The sequence below is a fragment of the Onychomys torridus genome, chromosome 3 (assembly GCF_903995425.1).
Source record: "Onychomys torridus chromosome 3, mOncTor1.1, whole genome shotgun sequence".
NCBI classification, from domain to species: Eukaryota; Metazoa; Chordata; class Mammalia; order Rodentia; family Cricetidae; genus Onychomys; species Onychomys torridus.
In genome coordinates, this window is record NC_050445.1 from 131,546,786 (window position 1) to 131,570,620 (window position 23,835).

At 44.3% G+C, this 23,835-nt stretch overlaps 1 protein-coding gene across 1 annotated transcript; it reads right to left on the minus strand.

Annotated features, from left to right (window-relative positions):
- Nucleotides 1-1,522: 1,522 nt before the first annotated feature.
- On the minus strand, nucleotides 1,523-23,117 carry Tmem72 (transmembrane protein 72). Its single transcript, XM_036180230.1, has 5 exons — nucleotides 23,030-23,117; nucleotides 6,056-6,122; nucleotides 5,092-5,163; nucleotides 3,413-3,552; nucleotides 1,523-2,136 (listed from the first exon to the last, which is right to left on the minus strand). Exons 1-5 carry the CDS (start codon nucleotides 23,097-23,099, stop codon nucleotides 1,655-1,657), a joined length of 831 nt encoding a protein of 276 aa, XP_036036123.1. The 5' UTR covers nucleotides 23,100-23,117; the 3' UTR covers nucleotides 1,523-1,654.
- Nucleotides 23,118-23,835: the final 718 nt, after the last annotated feature.

Consider the following 23,835-nt stretch of genomic DNA (forward strand, 5'->3'; position numbering starts at 1 on the left):
GTCCCTGTAGTAAAGGGACACACCCACCCACACCCACATTTCATTTTTTGTTCTCCCCTGACTGTACTATCTAACATCCTTCATTGATGGAAGTCAAAGAAACAGCTTTCGTGCCCCTGTGGTCAAGGGCTCATAGTAACCCATCGGACGTCTAGCTTTTGACTAAAGATAAGTTGAGTAGCTCTCGCCTACCTACTCCAGGCCTCCTAGCTTGCTTTCTGCCTTTGTTCCCACAGTCTGAGCAAACACATTCTTACAAGCAGCCTTCTTCTGCCCATCTGAAACACTGGCCGTGCTAAGCACCAGGCCAACACCACCTCATTTTCACACACTTCTAAAAAAAAAAAAAAATTACCTCATAGGTGCTGAAAATTATACAATCAACATGTTACTTATCTAGACTTCCTTATCTATAAAGTGTGTGCTTTGAGACTCAGCTCTCAGAGAACCCTGAAGTGAGTCCCAGACACAAACTATAGGGCCCTTCCTTCCAGTTGCTCGTGCACTATGGTCAGCTATGAGGAATAACGCATCAGTTCTTCCTAGCAACACTCCCGTGGACCAAACATACTATTTAGAACTCAAAGGTGTGTTGCAAATCTTTTTACTGAGAAATATCTGACTCAAATTCACCGTCACCTTGGTAGTCCCCAGATGGCCGAGCCCCCAGATGGAGAGCATGCCTGCCTGCTCACTCCCCTTTCCCCTTCTGCCCTTCTTTCCTCTTCCCCCTTCCTTCCTGTTTTGAGAAGACACCCGTTTATCACTCATCCTGTTCCCAGGTACCTAAGCATGGCAGATGTACTTCCCTGGGCTGTGTGGCTCTCTGGGGGCAGTCCCCCTGGGTCCTGACCTACACTCTGTGCTACATCCTGGTTATTCCTGCTACAGGCTCTCAGACTCTTTCAGCTTGCACCATTTACTTGGAATCTGAACACTGCCCATATAGTGGGGGATGGGGTGGGAGGAAGCCCTTAGCTATCCTTCTGGAATGAGAGATGCTCTTCTGACCAGCTTTCCTGGCAGTGAGCACAGAGTGGCATTGTTTCCCTGGGTGATTCTGAAATGCCTGCTGCCCAGCCCAGGCCCAGAGTATGCTGAGAATGCAACCCACAGCCAGGCTGTTCTCACTTGAGATCTGAAGCATCCTTTTCCATATCTACCCTGAGCAGTTTTGCTCAGGATTCATGGCCACTTCATCCAGAACCTTCTGTTGAGGTGCTTACACTGCCGATGCACCCCTGGACCATTAGCACCAGTAGGCTGCATCCCACACAAAATACCCCGTAGGGTCTTTGCTGAAGGCTGAACCCTTTGATGGGTGCAAGGGAAGCTGAGCTGATGTCTTCTGTTCCTTTGGGGCTTAGCAAATTGGGTCTGCATTCTTGTGGAGAATGGAGCCATGGTCTGTTTTCCCCAGTCTGGCCCAGAGGAAGAGACTGTGTTGATTCCATATGGCAAAGCCTCATTTGAACCATCCTGGAGGTCTCCACAGATCTGACTTGGTACACTATCTCATAGTTCTGAAGCTCAAGTCTCCACTGAGATGTGTAGAGCAGCTGACCAAATGAATACCCTGAGTTCTCTACAGGGACCATGGCTATTAGGAGTCCTCTGGCAGGTCCATCCATCTGTAGACCTCTAGCTGAGAAGCTCAGAACAGGTCAGTGGCCATGAGAGAAGGCAGAAAGAGCGGGGTCTGGGAGGGAGGAGGAATGATGGGGGTCGTGTCAGAGGCAGTTTCCTCTGGCCCACTGTCACTGTCATCCAGACCTTCAGTGAGGGACGGGATGATTCTGACCACATTGTCTTCAAAGTGTACCTGCTTCTTCTTGGCCAAGGAGTCAGCTGGCTCCAGCGCCAGTTCCATTAAGGTATCTTGGGGCTGCAGGACACGTGGCTTCTTGTTCCCCTTCAGGATGCTCTTCATGTGGATGAAGAATGAGCCAGGCCCCTCCTTGAGGGCCCCATGGAAAGTATACGTTTGCTCAGTGTCCCCAGAACCTGTGGTGCTCACAATGCTGCTGGAAGGGTCTGTGTACTGGTCTGTGGGGGCCAGCACTTCTGGGGCAGCCTTTCTTTTCTTCCGCTTGCTCAGCAGGAAGTAGGCCAGGCCAGTGATGATTAGCATGGAGCCTAGAAGAGATCTGGGAGGTCAAGATACTGCACAGACATGCCATGAAGGAAAACTAGAAGCTGGGCAAGCCTTTCTCTCCACAGAGCCACTTCTGTATGTTCCATGTTGTACAGCCATGATCAGCACCCCAATAGGTCCAGCCTTCACATATCCACATCAGACTCAGGCTGACATGATGATGTGATAAGGCTAAAAGGTTAAAATAAGTGCTGTGCTATGGGGCCAGGGTTCCAAAGAAAGAGGGTTCTGCCTTCATACAAGAGTTGGTCTCGATACTGACTGCCTGACTTCCATCACTACGCTTAGCTTCTCTCTCAGGGTGGATTCTTGGGACAAGGCATGTAATGGCCTTGCTAGATATGTGTGCTGCTGTGGCTCCTGAATCTGTCAGATGTCTTCTCACTCCTAGAAATGTGGAGACTCCTCAGTTCCCACCCAGGAATCTTGGGGAGATGTGAATCTCTCATGTTCAGTAACACAGAGAATACTGGCCGTGGCTCATCCGCGCTACCCTGCAGACTCTGCTGTGGTCTCCCACAAGGAGCACAGCCCACCTATGGGAATCCCGGAACCTGTCTGCCAGTTCCAGGGTATCTTAAGTCTGCCTCTTCAAGGGGCAGGGCTTATGGCTCACTCAATGTCAGGGTGAATCCTCTAGTGACTTTCTTCAGGGGCCAAGGCATATACGCTAAAAAAGAAGACAGCTTACTCTCCTCCAGTTTACTCTGGGGAGGTTTTCTTGGTATTTCAGATGGTCTTTGGGAGGGGTACAGTGCTTATAGAAATAATGAGGAACTAAGAGGAGGGTTGTAGAGAAGAAGGGAGGAGACAAGTGCAGAGGTGAGGACGCCACTTCTGGGGTTAGAAATTGAGTCATCGGGCAAAGCACTAGGAGGAGGAAGAGGAGATAAGGCTGACATGCTGTTTGGGGGTCCCATAAAGTCTGGAGCTTAGAGCTGAAAGGGTAGGTTTTGGGTGTGTGTGGAAGGGTCTGGGCTGAGAATTAGCCATCCTAGTCTTTGAAAGCGGTCAGTGAGAAGACAACACAGGGTCCCATCAAGGGTCCAACCCCCAGATGGCTGTGTCTAGGAGGGCTGCACCTCAGGATGTGCCTGCCGCTCGGTCAGCACAGTGGACATCTGACCGTCAGTCTCACATACTGGGTCAGAGAGGGCAGAGGGGCTGGTGGGGGCTCTGGGAGGCAGAACCTGATCCTCATGCTTAGAACACATCTGTGCAGGGCCCACATACTTCCGTTACCCCTGGTACTCCTACCTGGAATGGTCACATGCCAGACCAGGACAGGGTGGAGGAAGCAGGCCACAGACAGTAGCATGTAGGCCAGGAACTTCTGGAAGCAGCCCAGCCAGTGGGCCTTCTCCCTTGCTCTGTGTGCCAGAGACCCCGGCTGACACCTGGGAGAGGGGATTAGGGTTAGCAGGTTAGTAGAAATTATTCCAGGAAAGTCCCGGCTCCACAGAAGACTGTGGGAGCCTGGGGCTGAGCCCTTCACTAAGCAGCTCCACAGAAGGCTGTGGGAGGTTGGGGCTGAGCTCTGCTGTGTCTCTGATCTCTGCAGTAGCTCCTGCCTGAGTATCTGAAAGAGGTTGGAGCCACAGAAGCCCAGGGTCCTCACTGTGGGTCCTGTAATTAGAGCACTTCTTTGAGTCACCCCAGAGGGTCCACGGGGTTACTACAGGCTTCTCTGGCCCTTGTTTTTAGCTGTGGTTTTGGCCAACAGGAAAGGAAAGTTGATGGAAGTCTCAGGGCTTTTTTGGAAGTCTTCAATGGACCAGTAATGGTGTGCAGTACAAGAAGTACCCTCCTGGGACCACTGTCAGAACTGGACACTGCACAAAGGACAAGCAGGCTGAGATTCAGCTGTACCATGCTTACTGAATCTTGTCAGACACAGGACAGAAATGGCCTGGAAAAGCTTCATTTGTTTACTGACACACAGGGACCACCAGGGTAAAAGCGGAGCCCTAATATGCTGAACAGATCTCTTCAGGGATCCTGTCTCCAAGTTTCAAAGTAAGACAATGCCTGTTTTCTCAGAGCATGAAGGTTCCACCGGCACTAAGACCTTGCCTCGTACAGCTCATTGGTGCCCTCTGGTGTCTGTCTGTGGTATATGTGCACACATACAAGCTGACAGGTCCTTCTGAGACTAAAACATCCCTGCAATGTTGAGAATTCTGAGGCAGGTTGGGGATTTAGCTCAGTGGTATAGTGCTTGCCTTGCAAGTGCAAGATCCTGGGTTCAATCCTCAGCTCAAAAAAAAAAAAAAAAAAAAAAAAGAGCATCCTTTGAGGCAGAATTCGGAAGAAGAGGGATGGGCACACTACTGCCCAAAGGCTGAGCCCAGGAAGCAGCTAGTCCTCCCCACCCCCCCCCCACTCCCACCCGTACACACAAGGTGCAAGGTCTAGCTAGCTAAATCTGAGGTCTGACTCTCACTGACCATTTGGAGACCAGACTATCTGAGCTCTGCTAGCCACAGTCCAGGTTCTGAGCCCTTACCAACTGATGGCACACTGAGCCATGCCTGGCCAGCAGCAGGGCCTTTGCTATGTGAATGCTAGAAGAGCCAGTTCTTACACACTGCTCTGTTCCCCACAAGCTGCCTACTGCAGGGTCCTCAACCTGTAGTGGGCAGCATGGACACAGTCCCAGAAACTGAATGTCCTGGAGTAGGGAGAGCTGGCTTTGCAGGGGAGTCTGGTTAGAGGCAGGTCCTGACTAGATCTGTCCAGCTGAACACAGCAGAAAGCCGGTGACTCAGCCGAGCTGATCTAAGACCTCTCCAGGCTGGAGCTTGATGCTTCTGGAAGGAGAACCAGTTCACAGTGGCCTCAGAAGCAGGGCAACCTCAGCCATGGCTCCATAGGTGAAGTATCTATCTGGGGCTGGGACAGGAAGTTTGCAAAGATCACTTCTGGAGGCTACTTACTTGAAGCAGATGGCCAACAGTTGTGCCACAAAGTAGGTCCCTTCACACACGGAGATGGTGACTCCTGTAAACCTGTGGATGAAAAAAAAAAGGTGAGGGAGAGCAACCTTGGATTTATCAAGGTTGTCTGCTTGCAGCTACTCTGATTCCCAGGCATCTCCACGGGTTGACACAGTGACCATGATTCCCACCCCCATATATTCATGTTTACCAGACATATATGTGTATGTATACATGTATGTGTGTGTGTGTGTGTGTGTGTGTGTGTGTGTGTGTATTCCCTGATCATATTTACATATAAACATATATATCTATGACTAGGGAATATGTATGTATGTATGTATCTATCTATCTATTTATCTATTGGTGTTTGCTGAATAAGGAAGTGATTATAGAGATTCCTGGATATGTGAATGTGTGGGCAGATGAAACATAGAGTTAGTGGACAAAAGGGTGAATGGATGGGTTATGGGTAGATGGATGGAATATATGGATGGATGGATGGATGGATGGATGGATGGATGGATGGATGGATGGATGGGGGAATAAGTGTTTAGGTGTGTGAGTGAGTAGGCAAGTCTGTAGATGGATGAATGGGTAGGTGGAAAGGTTGGTGGGTGTTTGGCTAGCTGGCTGGATGAATGAGTAATGAGTGATTTGATAAAGGATAGATGCACTGGCACATGGGTGCATTAGTAGGTAGGATGTATGGATGAGACAGATTCATGGGTAGGTGATGGACAGGTGGATGTGTAGAAGGGCAGGCGGATGCATGAGTGAGTGCATGGAAGGATATTGGCTGATTATGAGGTCGTCTCAAACCAGAACTTAGAAGCCTCTGTGGCTCCACCTCTGAGATGAGGTGAAATTAGTATGGGAAGTGGGTTACTCTGAGTAGTAGATAACCATGGAGTGAGCTAGAACAGAGCAGGCAGGCAGGGAGAGCACAGGTGTACATACTCACAGCAGATAGAAGGCCAGGCTTTTGAACTGTCCCCGGAGGAAGGTCTCAGTGCCCACTCCAATTAACACTGCAGAGGAAGAGAAGAAGGAAGAGTCTGGGTGTAACACTCCACAGCATTGTCCTATGAGCAAACTTGGCTAAGGCAGGAGTTTCTTCCTGAGGTCTGAGGACCTATTCCATGTGTACTGACAGCTGTGGCTACATAAAGAGAGCAGGAAGATTTCTGGGTGGTCCCCAAAAGCCACAGGAAGAGCCCCAGGAACACCACAGAAGCCACTGTCTGTCTGTGTGCCCAAGAGACTGCCTCAACTAAGGGCAGCAGCCCTTCAGGCTCTTGGCTATTTTCTGTGATGGCTTCCAAGACTCTTGCCATCCAGGCCCAGGCCAGGGTATGTGTTTTGTGCTGTGCCATGGGTGAAAGTTGCCTCAGTTCCACTCTCTTGCTGGGATCACTGAGCTTGTAGCTGGTGTGTAGTACCCATAAACATAAGATAGTCAACCCAGAAGGTGCTCAGCCTAGAGTTAAGGAAGTATTCATTCTGAAAGTGGCTCTCATAATCAAGAAAGTACTCACTCAGAATTGAAAAGGATGCTCACTGTGAATTTAAGGTGATATTTACTCCATGTTGGTCTGAGCCCTCTGAGCCCCTACAGAGTAACAGAGGGTGATACACAAGACATATTGAGAAGGATGGGACTTTTGGGCTACTTTATACTGTCACAGCTTCAAGAAGGATCTGAAATAGGAAAATTAATGAGCAACGTCAGTGAATGAGGAAGGGCTCTTTACCCACAGTGAGTACATGTGTTAATGATGTAAAATATAAAAACAGGCATGTTCTTTCCTCTTCAGAGGACTGATAAGGATAGACTAGCTCTTATCATAGTTCTATAGTACCTCACAACACTCCATCAGATATTAAAACAGAATGTCTGTCACCACCATGACACATGCTGTTTGCCTTTTCTAGAACAAAGCAGAGATGTTGGACCAGTTGGTGTACATTCACCAAGATAATAAGGTTTGTTAACACAGAGGACGTTGTTGAAGATTCCAAGCATGGCCAGGAGGCTCCCTGTGTGCTCAGGTCTAGGCAATGGACATAGGTGAGCCAGAATTGAGAAGCAACATGGGAAAAGGTCTGAATTTGTAGTAGAAACGTGTGGACACTCAGTTGGAAGAGATTTCAAGGAAACCTTGGTATTTATTGTTTAATTCTAATCAGACTGTTTGGGGAGAATTTCCCCATGGCAGCAGGATTCACCCATTTTGTACCTGATCATTTTTCTTTCCATTCCTCTTTTTCTGTGTTTCAGCGCTGGGGAGCAAATCTAGGGCCTTGGATAAGTTTGGCAAACTCTTGGCCACTTACATTAGTGGGCCCAATAGAGTCTTTAAATATGACCCACAGGGGAAAATGCCATTTGAGGTGTCTGTTTTGGCTTTAGCTGGTAACAGTTACTGTGAATAGATTGCAATTATTGCTCTGGCCCTACGCTCCTCTTGGTATCCCACCCTTCATTTGTGATTTCACCATCCCTTGTCTGTGGCAGAGAGTTGTGTCTCTCTGACTCTGGGCTCAACAATGTGACTTTCTCTGAGCAATGGGACTTTCTAAACACAATGCAAATAGAGACATAAGATGGACTTGAGAACTTGGCCTACTCTCTTGTGTCTCTGGCACCACCAGTCTTCCCACTGAAATGTGAGAAACCCATGGAACAGAATTGCCTTGTCATCCCAGTCAAGGCCAGTCTAGATAAGTCATCAGCTGTCCGGCCTCCAGGCAGGGAAGCATAGGCAGCCAACATTAACAGAGTTGCCTAGCTTACTCAGCAGGATGTGAGAACATCTAAGGCTTCCTGCTGTATGCCCCAGAGGTTTTCAGGTGTTTGAGGACATCATTTTAGCAAGATAACACATGCACTTTCAGTGACAGCTTTAGTGAGACATACTTGGCCTCCAACAAATAGCACATGTTTAAAGTTCAGTTTGGTAAGCACAGATGTCTTTACTCATGAAAGCATTACTACGTGAAGAAAATGGACATTATAATTATCTGGAAAGTTTCCAGGTACCACATCAGTGAGATTTTTACCTTCTCTTTCCTTGGCCCACTCCTAACCAGCTGGCAATCTATTTCTATCACTAGAGATTAGTTTATGTTTCCCATGAGTTAAGATAAATAGCATTGAATAGTATATACTCATATTTGGCTATTTGTTACATTCACACAGTTATTTCCACTTTGGTTTTTTTTTTTTTCTGTAGTGTGCATTAATAGTTTGTGCCAATCTATGCCTGGCTGGTATAGCTGACAGGGGTGTGTGTGGGGGAACACACCTCACTTTGTTTATACTAGTACTTGAGAATTTCATAGCCTTGCCAATGATTCAGTCATCCTAATATATGTGTATGGCTTCTCATGATATGGATTTGCATTTCTCTAAGGACTAATGATGTCTTTTCATGTTTGCCATCAGTTGTATTTTGTGTGGGCTTCCAGCAGTATATTTCAAAAGGGAAATGTTTTAAAATTATGATGGAGTCCAATCAGAAGAATTTTATTAATTCTTTTCCTGTGGACTAAACTTTTGGTATTGAACTGAGAAATCTCAGCCTAACTCTACACAGAGATTTTATCCTATTGTCTTAAGAGTTTTTATTGCTTTAAGATGTACATTTTAGAACTATGATTTATTTTGAGCTCTTTAAAAATAAAATATGTAACATGCATTAAAGAGGTACCTTTAACATACTAGTTGTCTTTGTGCTCTGTTCAGGTCTCCTTGGCAAGCTGTACATTCTGTCTCTCTTCACTGCATTACTGTGCTGGTTGGAGCTCCATCATGGTGCTGACTCTATGTGATGAGGCTGGACATCCTTGACTTGCTCTGATCTCAGAAGAAAAGCACCTAGCCTTTAACTTTCAGAGAGCTGCATGATTTTGTTTTTCTGCTTTTAGATGCTTTTTTTGTTTTTGTGGCCTTCAAGAAACATACCTAATGACTACTGATAAACAGCATGTTATAAAAGGATGGAGAAGGGTATTTCAAGCAAATGGAACTAAGAAAGAAGCAGGCTATTATATCTGACAAAATGGACTTTAAACCTAAATTAATCACAAGAGATAAGGAGGGATAGATAGTTTATGCTTATTAAAAGAAAAACCCAACAGCAGGATATTATGATCCTAAACACAGATACACTGAATAAACATATATTTCTCAATTTCATAAAAGAATGACTATTCAATTAAAATCACAGATTGACTCCAACAGAATAACAGTAGGTGATTTCAATACCTCACTTTCACCAATAGAAAAGTCATCTGGGAAAAAAAAAAAACTAAATAGAAGATCTGGGGAGTAAGTGACATGATAAATCAAATGGACATAATGTCTACCGACAGAACATTCCTACCAACAGAGCATTCCTACCGACAGAGCATCGCACCAGAACCCTATGGATTAGAGAATCCCCTCAGTAGCCCAAGGAACTTTCTACAAAATAGACCTCACATTAGGACACAAAACAAGTCTCAACAAATACTGGAAAACTGAAATCGCATCCTGAGTATTATCTGACAACCATGGATCCTGGATACTAACAACAGAAGAAATGACTGTGAGCACACAAACTCATTTAAGATAAACAACACACTAGTGAATCAAAATTAGGCGAAGGAAGTCATCAAGAAGGAAATGAAAAATGTCTAGGACTTAATGAAAATACAACATGTGAAAATCTGTGGGACATATTGAAGACAGTCATCAGAAAGTTGTTAACATTATGTGCCTACATAGCAATTTTAGAGAGACCTCCAATTAACTTAATGATGCACTGAAGCTTTTGAAAACAAGGACAATTAATTCTCCAAAGTAGCAGATTGGAAGAGATCATCAAAATCAGGATGAAATTTAATGAAACAAATGATCAATACAAAGAATCAATGAAATGAAGAGTTTGACAAACCTTTGGCCAAACTAACTACAAGAAAAGAAACTAAAAAACTAACCAAACTAACCAAAAGAAAGAGAGAGGGTAGTTCAATTTAATCAAATTAGAGAAAAATGGAGATATTATAACATAGCTGAGAAAATTCACAGACTTATAAAGACATACTTTAATAATTTATATTCTACCAAATTGAACAAAAATCTTTTAAAGAATGGATGAGTTTCTAGATACATATGATGTACCAAAGTTAAATCAAGATGAACTTAATACTTTAAGTAAACTTATAACATCCAATGAGCTAGAAGAAGTAATTAAAAATCTTCCAAATTAAAAAAAAGTCCAGGGCCAGGTGGGCTCAATGTAGAATTCTACCAGACTTTCAAAAAAGAACTAACAAAAATTCCTCAAATTATTCACAAAATACAAAAAGAAGAAACATTTCCAAATTCTCTTTAGAAAGCCAGTATTACTCTGATACCAAAATTAGGCAGCTAACAAAAAGAAAATCATAGGCCTGTATTTTTTGATGAGCATAGATGCAAAAATTCTCAATAAAATGCTTGCAAACTGAATTTGAGTACACATCAAAAAGATTATCCACCATGATCAAGTCTGATTAATCCCAAAGATTCAGTGATGAATCAATATACACAAACCCATAAACATAATCCATCACACACAGAGACTAAAGAATAGTAACCACATGATCTCTCTTTTGATGCAGAAAAGGTCTCTGATAAAATCCAGCACCCCTCTTTTGATAAAAGTCCTGGAGAAAGTAGGAGTACAGGAGACATGTCTCAATACAATAAAGGAAGCTCATTGTCAACATCATCTTAAATAAAGAAAAACTCAAGTATTTCTGTAAAAATCAGGAAAAAGACATAGATGTCCACTTCCCCCACTCCTGTCCAATACTGTACTTGAAGCATTAGCTAAAGAAATAACAAAAAATAAAGGAGATAAAAGGGATATAATTAGGAAAGAAGGAAGTCAAATAATCTTTATTTGCAAATGCCATGATTCTATAAATAAATGACCCTAAAGATTTCACTAAAAGTCTCCTATAGTGGTAAATACATTCAGCAAAGTTAATTGCAAAGCTAATGCACAACACAATAGCCTCCCTACATACAAATGACAAACACACAGAGCTAGGAATCAAGGACACAATAGCATTCACGTTAGCCACACACAAAAAAATAAAATAAAAAGAGTTGGACTATATCTCACCAAGGAAGCAGAAGACTTGTATATTAAAAACTTTAAGATGCTGAAAAAAATGAAGAAAACATTAGAAGATGCAAAGATTTCCCACTCTCATAGACTGGTAGTATCAATATTGTGAAAATATCCATCCTACCAAAAGTAATCTACAGATTCAACACAATTCACACCAAAATTTCAATTCAGTTTTTCAGAGAAATTAGAAAAAGGGAACAACAACAAATTAAATCTCACATATAAATACAAAAGACCAAGTAGAACTAAAACAATCCTGACAAAACAACAACAACAAACTACTTGAGGCATCATCACCCCAGATTTCAAGTTATTCTACAGAGCTAAAATAATAAAAAGAGCATAGTATTCATACTAGAAATACTCAGTAAACAATGGCATAGAATTGAGGACTCACATAAAACCCACCTTCTTGCAGCCATCTGATTTTTGACAAAGAAGCCAATAATACAAATTGGAGAAGAGACAGCATCTTAAACAATTAGTGCTAGTCAAACTTGATAGCTTCTGCAGAAGAATGAAATTCCATCTTTATCCCCCATCCTGACAAAATACAACTCCAAATGGATCAAGGACCTTGACATAAGACCTAATACCTTAAATTGAGTAGAAGAGAAAGTAGAGAATACACTTGGACTCATTGGCACAAGAAAGGCCTTTCTGAATAGAACCATAACAGTGCAGGCATTAAGGTCAATAACTAGTAACTGGGAACACAAGAGCATAAAAAGTTTCTGTACATCAAAGGGCACTGTCATCAGATTGAAGAGGAAGCCTACAGAATGGAAAAATTCTTTACCAGCTATACATTGGACAGAGGATTAGTGTCTAGAACGTATAGACAACTCAAAAATTAAAAATTAAGGAAACAACACAACTGAAAATGGGGCATGGAACTAAACAGGGAATTCTCAAAAGATGAAATATGAATGGCTGAGAAACAGTTGTAAAAAATGTTCATATCCTTAGGCACCAAGAAATTACAAATTAAAGCTACTTTGTGACTTCATCTTACCCCAGTCAGAGTGGCTAAGATCTAAAGAATAAGTGACGACAAGATCTGGTATGGATGTAAGGAAAGAGGAACACTTGTTTACTGCTGTTGGGGGTGCAATCTGGTGTAGTCACTAAGGAAATCAGTGTAGAAATTCACCAGGAAGCTAAAAATAGATCTACCACAGGATTCAGCAATACCACTCTTGGGTTCTATATCCCACTAGAGAGACACTTGCTCACTTATGCTCATTGCTAATCTATTCACAGTGGTCAGGAAATGGAAACAGGATAGATGTCCATCAACTGATGAATAGATAATGAAAATGTGGTGCATTCAGACAATGGAATATTATCCATCTCGTAAGAAAAGTAAAATAATGAAATCCACAAATATGGGTAGAGCGGGAAATAATAATTTTGAGTGAGGTAATCCAGGCCCAGAAAGACAAATGTTGCATGTTTCTCTCATTTATGGTCATTGGCTTTGAATCTTTAGGTGTGTGTGCTTCATATAGAATGTACACAGGGGTCAGGGAATGACCTACAGAGAGTGGCTTTTGGGGAGGAGAAGATAGATATAAAGGATTAAAGGTGAATTATGGAGCAAAGGGATAAACTGTGGTGGGGGAAAGGATGGCAGAGTAGAAGAGGGAAACTGGAAAGATTACCAAAAAAGGTGTATGGAAACCTACTATAGAAGCTTCCTAAAATACATCTATATGCATACATAAAAAGAGTCCAAATGGAGTTATCCTGTAGTGGATAAACAATGTCCCTACTAGATATGACTGGCTAATGAATACAAAGCCCCGTGCCATGAATTGGTTACTTCTTTTGCAGTTGTTGGTCAGTGAGGTTCCAAAAGTTCACAAATAATACATTCTATTGCCAGTGTTCTTGTTTACCTCTCAGAACCCAAAACTTGAGGGCAAGACCCTATTGCTGAAGAGACCAAATATTTGAGTCATACACAGAACGTGGAGAAATCAAGGTGGTGCTCACCTGGAAGATACTACGCATGCTTCCAAAGGAGAAAAGTGATCATCAATCTTACCCAGGTGTGATCTCTGTGGTCCAAAATAACAATAGGAATAGCAAGTCATGCTTACTGATGTAATAGTGACACAAATATCATGGGAGTAACCAACCATGTTTTTTTTATTTGACTGAAGTTCTGTTCCAAAAGGTAAAACCCATACCTGGCACCATTATCAGGCCAAGAACCTATGTCTAGAGAGATCATTAACCCTAGGAAATAACCTAAAAGTATTATTTTGATAAACGGACACAGCATTAAACCAATTCCAATGACCTATCATTATAAATGCAGATTAAAGAACAGTTCAGTCCTCATCAAGGAAGCTTCTGCTTGCAGTAGATGATGATCAACATAGGAATCCACAACTTTCAAAGTGCAGAGAATAATAGACTGCAGAATGTCTAGCCCTAAATGTACCCATATGCCACAACCCCTCCTCTAAAGGCTTGAGGATCAATGTAGAACTGCCAGAAAGTGCAAGAGCCAGATCTGCTGGATGACGATAAGAAAACAGTTTTTCTGCACACAGCAGGATAGCTACATGTATGAATTCATGGCAGTTGTGACACCATGCACAAGCCCAAAGCACCCCCAAATTCCAGCATGCAGAGGGAACTTGAGCATGTAGTTCCACCTCTAGCCCAGGATTTCTTGACACTTCTTAGTTTCTGGGAGAAAGGTCACTTTGCTCTAAAGTGTAGCCCCTGGTAAGTCAACAATGCTCCAACAGAAGGAAGGCTATAAATATGTGAACAATTTAGGGAGTGCAAATTGGTGGGGGGCACACATGGTTGTATGGGAAGGGATAGGGCAGTAGCTCTGAGAAGAGTTAGGGGTGGGAATATAACCAAAACACTTAGGAAATTCTCAAAGATATAATACCCATAAAAAAGAACTCCTAAGAATTAACAGAGGCAGCACAAATAACAGATGGCCAAGTATAAATTGATGATTTAAAGGTTAAAACAATCTGCATTTCTACAGCAAGTTTCACTTGGTTGTGGCATATCACCCTTCTCATATATTTTTATTTTGCTTGCAATAGTTGTTCAGATGGTTGCTTCTGTGCTGATGCAGGGATTTGGTCTCTAGTTTTCTCATAACATCTTTAATTTTGGTGTCCATGTTGTTCTGGTTTGATTTCAGGTGATGTTTCAAAAGCAAGACCCAAAAGAAACTTGAGGGGAGGAAGGGGCTGATTTCATCTTACAGCTTACATAGCATTGCTGAGAGACGGTAAGGCAGAGAGTGAAGCAGGGACCACAGAGGAAGGCTGTTTACTGGCTTGCTTTTAGGCTCATTTTCAGCTATATTTTTCATACAGCCCAAGCCCATCCGCCCAGGGATGGCACTACCCACAGTGGGCTGTATTCTCCTACGTCAGTCAATAATCAAGAAAATGCCTCCCAAAGTCAGGCAGTGGTGGTGCTCACTTTTAATCCCAGCACTCGGGAGGCAGAGGCAGGTGGATCTCTTGAGTTCTAGGCCAGCCTGGTCTACAGAGTGAGTTCCAGGACAACCTTGGCTACACAGAGAAACCCTCAAAAAACCAAAACCAAACCAAACCAACCAAACAAACAAACAAACAAAAATGCCCCCACAGACATTTCCATAGGCCAGTCTGATGGAGGTACTTCCTCAATTGAGGTTCCTTCTTCCCAGGTGTGTCAAGCTGACAACTGAGATTAGTTGTCACATTGTAAATGCCAATTCTATAAAATGAGTTGGAAGTCACTCCCTCCTTTCAAATTTCTGTAGGAGTTCACCTGGAACGCATATTTTGTCTTCATTAAATGTTGGCAGAGTTCTCCCATGAAGGTATCTGAGCTGATACATCAGTTTTTGGAGATAAGACCTCTGTGTGAGATCCTGTATACTACTGAGGAAATTGTCTTCCATTAGAACACCATCTTCCTTGTGAGGACTCAGAAAATACTTTCTTCTTGGCCTTTGCTAGGAATACCTACAGTGTATATATTTCTTATTTATTTATTTGTTAGAAGACAAATGTGTCTATTTGCTCTTCTGAAGGACAATTTTCTTAGTGCTGGAAAATAATGATTGTGAATCCACAGCATGGACATCTTCATCTGACCTTCACCTTATCTATCACAAGGCTTTCTATGCTCTCTCTCCTCTACCTTGGGGGCTGGTGTGCAGCTGCAAACCTGCTTTGTTCAGACAGCTGAAGAAACAGTCAGTTCAGGAAGTGCAAATCCACACCACATGAAGATTCTATCTCATCGCGGAGAGAATATCCATCATCAAGGAAGCAAAGACATGTTGATGAGGATGTGGGGAAAGAGGAATGCTTATGTGCTGCCAATGGGGATTATCTTATGGCTTCTATTGCTGTGAGGAGACACCATGATAGCAACTCTCATAAAGAAAAGCATTTCATGATTGTTTCAGAGGTTTTGTCCATTATTGTTATGGAGAGAAGCATGGCAGCATGCAGGCGGACATGGTGCTGGAGAAGGAGCTCAGAGTTCTACATCTTGACGTGTAGGCAGCAGGCAGTGACCTGTCTACTATAATGGGCATAGCTTGAGCATATGAGACCTTAAAGCCTGCCCCCACAGTGACACACTTCCTCCAACAAGGCCACTCCTCCTAATAATGCCACTTCCTACAGGCCAAGCATTTAAATACTTCAGTCCATGGGGGCCATTCCTATTCAAACCACCACAGAGATGTAAGCCAGTAGAGCCATTGTTGAGATTAATGTGGAAATTCCTCCAAAAACCCCAAATAGAACACCATGTATCTATTCAGATATACCACTGCTGGATCTACATTCAAAGACACTCAAAGAAACTAAGTTATCATTTCACAGAGGTGCCTGTCCACGCATGCTTATTACTGAACTACTCACAGAAGTCAAGATATGAAATCACTCTAGATATCCATCCATAGATGAACAGATAAAGAAAATGTGGTACAATTACACATGGCTTTTTAGTCTCAAAGAAGAATTACCTGTGTCATTTGTTGGAGACTATAATGTTAAGTTAAATAAACCAGGCTTAAAAAGAGAAATACATTTTCATATGGGGGATCACACAGACACAGGCACACAGACACAGACACAGACACCCCTCCACACCACAAAAATGTAGGGGTTCAATGAGGATAGAGAGGGGAAGACAAGAGAGGCTAATAGGCAGATGGATATGGAAAAAGTATAAGATATATATATGTATGTGTGTGTGTGTGTGTGTGTGTGTGTGTGTGTGTGTATAAATGTTATGATGAAACCATCATTTCATGCAATGAATATAAAGGGGATAAAAAAAAAACTGCAAGCCCATGACAAACAGATCAGGGCCACCCTCCTCTTTCTGGTTTGCACACTGCACATGGGCGGAGGTGGGAGGTGGTGGTTACACCTCCCAGCACACAAGTGTGATTGCCAGAAATTCAAGTCCAGCTCAAGCTACATAGTGAGTTCCAGGACACCCTGGACTACAGAGTGAGATCCTGTCTCAAAACCTGCCACCACCCCAGCTCAAGATGTGATGGGACGTGTACAACTGGATCAGGCCTTTTAGAGCTCACCCATGCCCTCCGTCCAAGTCTCCTGAGTCACTTGCCTTGCTTCTTTCATGTGATTCCTTTTCATCCTTCAAGAGGGGCTCCCTGTTCACAGACCTTGTTTCCTCAACAGGCTTCTGGAATCGACCTGCTCTGAACTCAAATTGATGGCAGCGGTTTTCCTTCTGAGTGGTTGCTTCACCTAAGTCTTCAGGTAGAGCCAATGGTTGTCCCTGCTCTGCAGACAGGTGACTGCAGCTTAAAGAGTTTATGTGGGAAGGGGTGGTACAGGTCACAGAAGTGTGCATGAGGTGGTGGGATGTGTTTACTAGCTGCTTCCCTGGTCAGATCACACTCAGTGCCTGGGGTGGAGGTCTTGGCTCCTTCATGTATGGGGACATATTGCATAAGATGGAAAAAGCAAACTTCTGTAGAGGAAATGAATCATAAGTAGCTTTCCAGGTTCCAATTCTAAATCTAAAAAGGAAGACACAGGTGTGAAGAAAGTCTGTTGAGAGGCAGGAGAGAGGGGAAGAGGCAGGAAGAATATTCATCAAGACTATCAGACCAGAAAAGAAAAAAAGGGTTCATTGGGAAAAACCAGAAACACATTTTAACCTCACTGGGACAAAAATTGCCTGCAGACATGTTGGAGTACATGATTTCTTTAATGGCAGGAGGTGGTCATGCAGATCTGCATTTAAAGATGGTTGCAATTAGCATGCAGTGGAGGTGGGGAGGTTGGCAGCTAGGAGCACTGGCAGCTCCAGCAGAGAACCAGGGTTTGGGTTCCCAGCAACATGCACACAGTGCCTTACGGCCTCCATTTCTGTTCTGGGCATCTGATACCCTTTTCTGACCTCCACAGGGACCAGACACACATGTGATGAACAGACATATATGTAAATCTAAACATTCATACAATAAGAGTAAACAAATAGACAAAATAAAAAAAAAAAAAAGAAATTAGCATGCAAGGCCCTAGACAGTTACTTAGAAAACATTTACTTTTTTTTTTTAATGCTTTGACTGAGACTGAGTGGATAAACTTTTAGCATAAACCTTGTTGTACACATTAAGAAACGAGAACACCTGGGCTGGGCGGTGATGGCATGTGCCTTTAATCCCAGCACTTGAGAGACAGAGCTAGGTGATCTATGTGAGTTCGAGGCCAGCCTGGGCTACAGAGTGAGTCCCAGGAAAGGCTCCAAAGCTACACAGAGAAACCCTGTTTTGAAAAAAAAAAATAAAAGAGAACACTTGGGACTTAAATGCTGCTTTTGTCCTGATAAATATTTGTAAGTCATTTGTATATTTGAAGGATATGTGGTAAGGAATGCTGCTATTTAGAATGTGGCTATGTCTATTAAATAGAGAAGCAGGTTAATGGGTCACAAACAAATAAAACAAGCCCTAAGTGATGCCCAGATTGACTCCAAGCACTTGATTTGGAAGAAACAGGACATTAGTTTGACTAGCAAGTTGCCCACAATAGCTTTGCTTGGCTATGTCCTCAGTCCTTTGGTTGTTCTGCTATGTCCAGTCCTTAGAAGGCCTTGTATCGCTGCTGTGTGCCTGGGTAGACTGGACTTCTGACATGCCAGCTGAATAGTAAGCCTCAGTTTCCCCAATAATTCAGCACTACAGTCTTCAGGCATTCACAGGTATAGGCAAGATAATAAAACTGAAGTTTGCTAATATATACATCTGGACATCTAAGTGATTCTACTATGATTTGCCTTTCTGAAAAGATATGCACACAGAGCCCAAGAATGGACTCAGCTGGAGATATTTGGGGTGACCAGATGAATCATGCATGCAGATTATTCAGATGGAGAACCAGCAGATAGCTTAAATACTAGTGTCTTCAGCTTCAGGAAGGACTTAGTGTACTTGACTGTATTATTTGCTGCAATCTAGTCACACCTGTGCAGTCAGGACTGACCCAAAGTAGGGTCATAAGAGTAGACAGTGGAGGGGCTATGACTGGACCTCTCTACTGTTGTGTTTATTTTTTCCTACATTTTCTTAGAGTCATTAAATACAGAGATAGAAGACTAAAATTGGTTGGGAAATACAACTACAATGCCTTATCTTGAATTGCAGCTACTTGTAAAACTGAAATCTGCCAATGAAGAGAAAAGTCAAGAATAATGCTGCACTGCTTAGCTATATCCCAGGTAACTGCAGCTGGACAATTGGACTTTTGGGGAGTTTACTCCCGAGTCTGCCAGTATGCATAAGTTCTTCAGATTCTCCACTCAGTCTCTGGTGCCTGTTCTGAGCGGCGGTGCCTGACTTTTCCTGTTCCATTTCCCGAATCACACTTTAATCCTGATTTAGGCAAAGGACGCTGGTTAAAAGTGGGGTCCCATCAGTTGGACTCTGCCTTCCTGCTTCCTTGGAGGAAAGCTTGAACAGAGTGCTTCAATTCACCAAGTCTTCATTTCCCCCAATGTTAGGATGATGAGCACAGTGAGGCCTTAATGGATACTACAGAGGATGGGATTTTGCACTGAAGACAAGTAGCACAGAGCTTGGTCCATTATGAAGACTCCAACTACCACTACCCAGAGATTAGAGGGTTCAAATAGAGATACGAATGGGGGCACATGTGCATTTGGGGGTCCGAAGTGGGGAGTGGAAGGTTCGGTGGGGGATGGTTGAGGGTCTGGGTGGGAGTGGGTGGGGATGGAGGTGAGGGTGAGTGGATAAACTTTTAACATAAACCTTTTGTTCTGAGATAGGTTGGGAGGCCCTAGCAAGTATGGAGGACGGCATCCCCCTTCTCCCAGGGGACAGAACACTCTTGGGAAAGTCCATGCCCGTTTGTGTGTGTTGACAGCCAAGAAAAGAACTTCCTTCCCAGATACAGGCCCAAAGACAGGATTCCTGTCTTTCCCTTGACTCCATGTTGTGGGGACTGGGCAAGGCATCTGTGCATTGCCTGGGGAGTGCTTCTCCTTTTCCAGCCTGTTCAGGGCTGAGAAGACATGAAGAGTCGCTGGAGATTTCCCTGAGAATAAGTGCGCAAAGGTGAATAGGTCTGCCTTTCTGTCCAAACTCTGGGACCTAATCTTATTAGACAGCCATTTCTCATGAGGTAGATGAGTGCCCTGCCCTGCTGAGTCCTGCCCACTTAGTATCTATCGATCAGGTCCTTTCTGATGCCCAGCTTGTATTAAAAGTAATCACACCATGGGTGAGATGGTCCACATCCCAGAGACTAAGATAGGAAGGTGGTAAATTTGAGGCTAGCCTAAGATAAACATAGGGCCTGCCTCAAAACAAAATCCCAACCAACCCAAACAGAACTGTTTATAAGGTATCACCTCCACTGTGTCTCCAGTTCTCAAACAGGATATGTTTGCCACGTTTCAGGAGAATGCAGAGAGAGTTTGCTTTCAGAGACAGATACACAGATGTTCCCACATCTGCACAGGGTGGGCAGGGCCTCTTGGTCCATGCACAGTTTCTTAGTGTGTCTGCTTTGTGGGCAGGGTCTTACAGCACATCTTGGCAACAGGAGTACTTAGAGGTCACACACACATTCACACACTGCATACACAGCCTTCATGCCCCTATAGCCTACAAGGCCAGGAAAATACTCTGTAAAATCATGTTAGAGTAGGGTGTGTGTGTGTAATGATTAAGAAATCATGTGACAGTTCCAAGGGGTAGGGTTTTCTCGTTTTGAAAATACTCTGGTTAGGTACTGTCTGTCTCGGTGGCTTGTTTGCTCTGGGGTGGCTGTAATGTCTGTCCTGGAAACCACTTAGAGTACAGAGCTTGAGCTCTGTGTCAGCAGCAAAACCCATGATGCCTCATTAAGGGAGTCAGGTGGAAGAAACAGTATAGTGAGCAGGCCTCTCTGCAGGGCCTCACTCAACCACAGCTACAGGATTGCTGTGTCGTGAGAGCACCCGGAGCCTGAAAGCCCCGAGCCTGTCTCCAGGTCCACAAAGGGGGCTTTTGGGACAGAGGCTGCCACCTCCCAAGATCTGCACAGTCTCTGGAGGTGACACACTGGGAGGCTTTCTTCATATCTCTGCCTGGCATCTGGACAATCCACGTTGTCTATGTACATAGAGGCACCTCATATGGATTTCTGCAAAATGCCAATCTCTATTTCAATTCTCATTTCCCCTTTAGCAGCAATGTTCCTACAATGGGGCCTGGACTTTTCAACAGAGGATTTCAACAAAAGAGGCTTAAGGGAATGAAGAATTTGCAAATCTTATGTGCTGGACAGAGGCCCGAAGCCAGTGAAGTTAGGAGAAACCTAAGATCTCTGCCAGAGAGCACCATAACCCTCTCTAGCTTTTCACTTTCTCCAGCACTCTGGAGAGCCCAAGGGCTATTCTTTGAAAGCTTGGCCCTAAAGATAACTGCGACCTATTTTTAGTCTGGATCTTGTATCAAAGCCAAGCAGGAGGTCCATCTTCAGCATTAGCAGCAGCTTCTTCGCAGAGATGAAGGTTGTGGTTAAGATGTGCAATATGCCCTGGTGTGCACATGTGCTGAGGGGTGTGGAGTGAAAGGCCCCCTTTAGTTGAGATAAATTAAACTCACTAATCTATTAGAAGGACAGATATGTGCATCTTAAGCAGCATCCTGGCAGGATGGAGGTAGTAGCTCTGTGTGAAGTATGACTGCATTCTAGATGTGAGATTCCTGGTAGCCCGAAGGATACAATGTATGTATTTAAAACTCAAGGTGCAAAGGGAGCACAATAGACTTGGAGGGGAGAAGGGTGGATAATAACTCACACTCTCACAGTGGAGATGTATTTAGGATTACCTTGGGGCCTTTGTGATCATTAAATTGTGATCATAAGAGGAGTTGTGGTTCTGAAGGAAGCTAGATCTGGCTCATCCACCAGACCTATCCACACAGGTCTGAGCAGATCAATTCTTTTGCCTAGGGAGTCAGGGAGGGCTTTGTCCAGCGCTGTTGGAAAAATCCGGGAACAAATGTTTCAGGCTATTGATGCTCCAACTTCTTGTGTGACCTTGGCAAGGGCATGGCTCCAATCTGAGTTCATTTGCTCCATCACATAGCAGGAGGACTGGAATTTGACCTTGCCTACTGTGACTCATAACCCTGGTGCCAGATGAGCCCAACAGCTGGTTGACAATGAACCCCACCTACTATCCTAAGAATGATCTGGATCCCCACTGACACTGGGGTATATCACAAGGGCATCTACCAAGAACCTCTATCCACATGTTCTTTCACTAATCACTGCATCTGCTAGAACTCTTGGTCAGTAGATCCATCACCACAATGATCAGGAAGCACAGTTTCAATGCTCCACAGGGCTGGACCAAGGGTGTACATGCATGAGAGGCCTGAGGCTTGGCTCACGGGGCTTTGTTTTGAACTGGAGGAGCCTTCCAGTTGGGAGAGAATCTTGAGAAAGGTTTTGTCCAGATGCAGAGAAGGATTTAATGTGTATCTCTTCTTTTCCCCGCAAGGAACCTGGAGTCCAGAGCTAAGGGCTCAGAACACTGCTATTCAGTTCCTCAGCATAGTTCTCCCCTTTTCAGACTGATGGTCAGGATAGGGTCAGAAGTCAACTCTTTACTAACCATCTGAAATCCCAGTTAACTGAGAAGCTCAGGTGATTTCCAGTCCCCTGAGTCCCATGCCAATGCTCCTGTATGTAGATGGTTCATAGCAAAGGGGCTGGTTTTCAACAGTGCATATGTCAGCAGGGTGTGGGGGAAAGCCTGTCATCTTCATACTCAGTACATCTCCTAGGACAGAGCTTCCCTGTCAATGGGAATTCTCTCTGACTGGATAGGCCTCTTGTTGAACATAGCAAGGTGAGCTTAGCTGACATGTTTGTAACTGCGTGATGGTACAATTCTCACAGTTTTCCAGCCCTTTATACCTTCACCTCCAGTCCTCATCTCAACCTGCTATCCTCATAACCCTCTGAGGGCAGGGGGCAGAGCCCTTAGCTCATTGTAGGATGCTGAAGGTTCCCACACTGCGTCTCACTCTTCTTCACCTGCTTAAGGCTTGCTCTGCACCTGCCACTTTCCCACAGTACAGGGTTTCTGAGAGTCTTCAAAGAGAAACAGAAGGGCAGATGTTGCCAGATGTGCCCACCATGTCCTGACCAGAAACCATTTCTCTAGTAACTTTCCCTGTTGGGCCTCTGAACAAGGAGGTGGTAGATTAGGTGGGATCTTACCTGCAGCAGTGGTGATACCCAAGAGCCGGCAGGTGTACTCCAGCCCAGTCCAGAATACCTGGAGCTTCATGGTGCCAGAGGTGTGAGCAGAGTCCCAGAGGGGCAGACTGCAAAGATTCCTCTGGATCTGAGATGCTCCGGATGCTTCTCACACGCAGGAGGCTGTCGAGGGTGCCTGGGAGCCCCTGGGCCTCTGGGCTCTGCCTCCTCTATCTAGTTCTCGCCGCCACAGCCTGGCTGAGGTGTGAATAGGGTTCACCTTCCTAGCTTAGCAACCTGTGCCCTTGCCAAGTGCTGTTCAGCTTAATCATTATCTTGGAAGAATGCTCTCTTTGCTCCACACAGCCCTGGCCTGGAACCCTTCAGCCCGGCAGCACAGACTCCCGAGATCGTGTGCCGATTAGGGTTGGGCTGGAGGCAGCCCGGAGCTGGCAATTAACTGTTTCTGGCTGGGAGGAAGGAACAGGAGAGCTAGGGTCCAAGCCCTTCCTTATCAGACCGTGCCAAGAAAGTCACACCCACACCTCACACCTGCTGGGGTCCTAGAGGAGACTGAGCATCTGCAGATCTGGGGTGGGAGAGAGAAATAATAGAGATAGAGTCAGAGATAGAATGGCTATGTTTTTAAATCACCAGTGGGAAGCAGTTTTGAAAAGGGTTCTAGGCTTTTTCCTTCTGTGTATAGGTGGATTTAAAATGTTTCCTAATCTGGTAGATTTGAACTCTGACAAGACCTTCTTAGCTAAGACCACAGCACATAGAGACCCTCTTCTATTTCCTACAGGCATCCAGGCTATGAGATGTGG

Coding starts and splice junctions, on each gene's coding strand:
- Tmem72 (XM_036180230.1), bottom strand. CDS start 23,099: ATGAAGCTCCAGGTATTCTGGACTGGGCTGGAGTACACCTGCCGGCTC. Junction 5,164..6,055: donor AGCCTGGCCTTCTATCTGCT/GTGAGTATGTAC, acceptor TTTCATCCACAG/GTTTACAGGAGTCACCATCT. Junction 3,553..5,091: donor CTGTTGGCCATCTGCTTCAA/GTAAGTAGCCTC, acceptor CCCCTCTCCCAG/GTGTCAGCCGGGGTCTCTGG.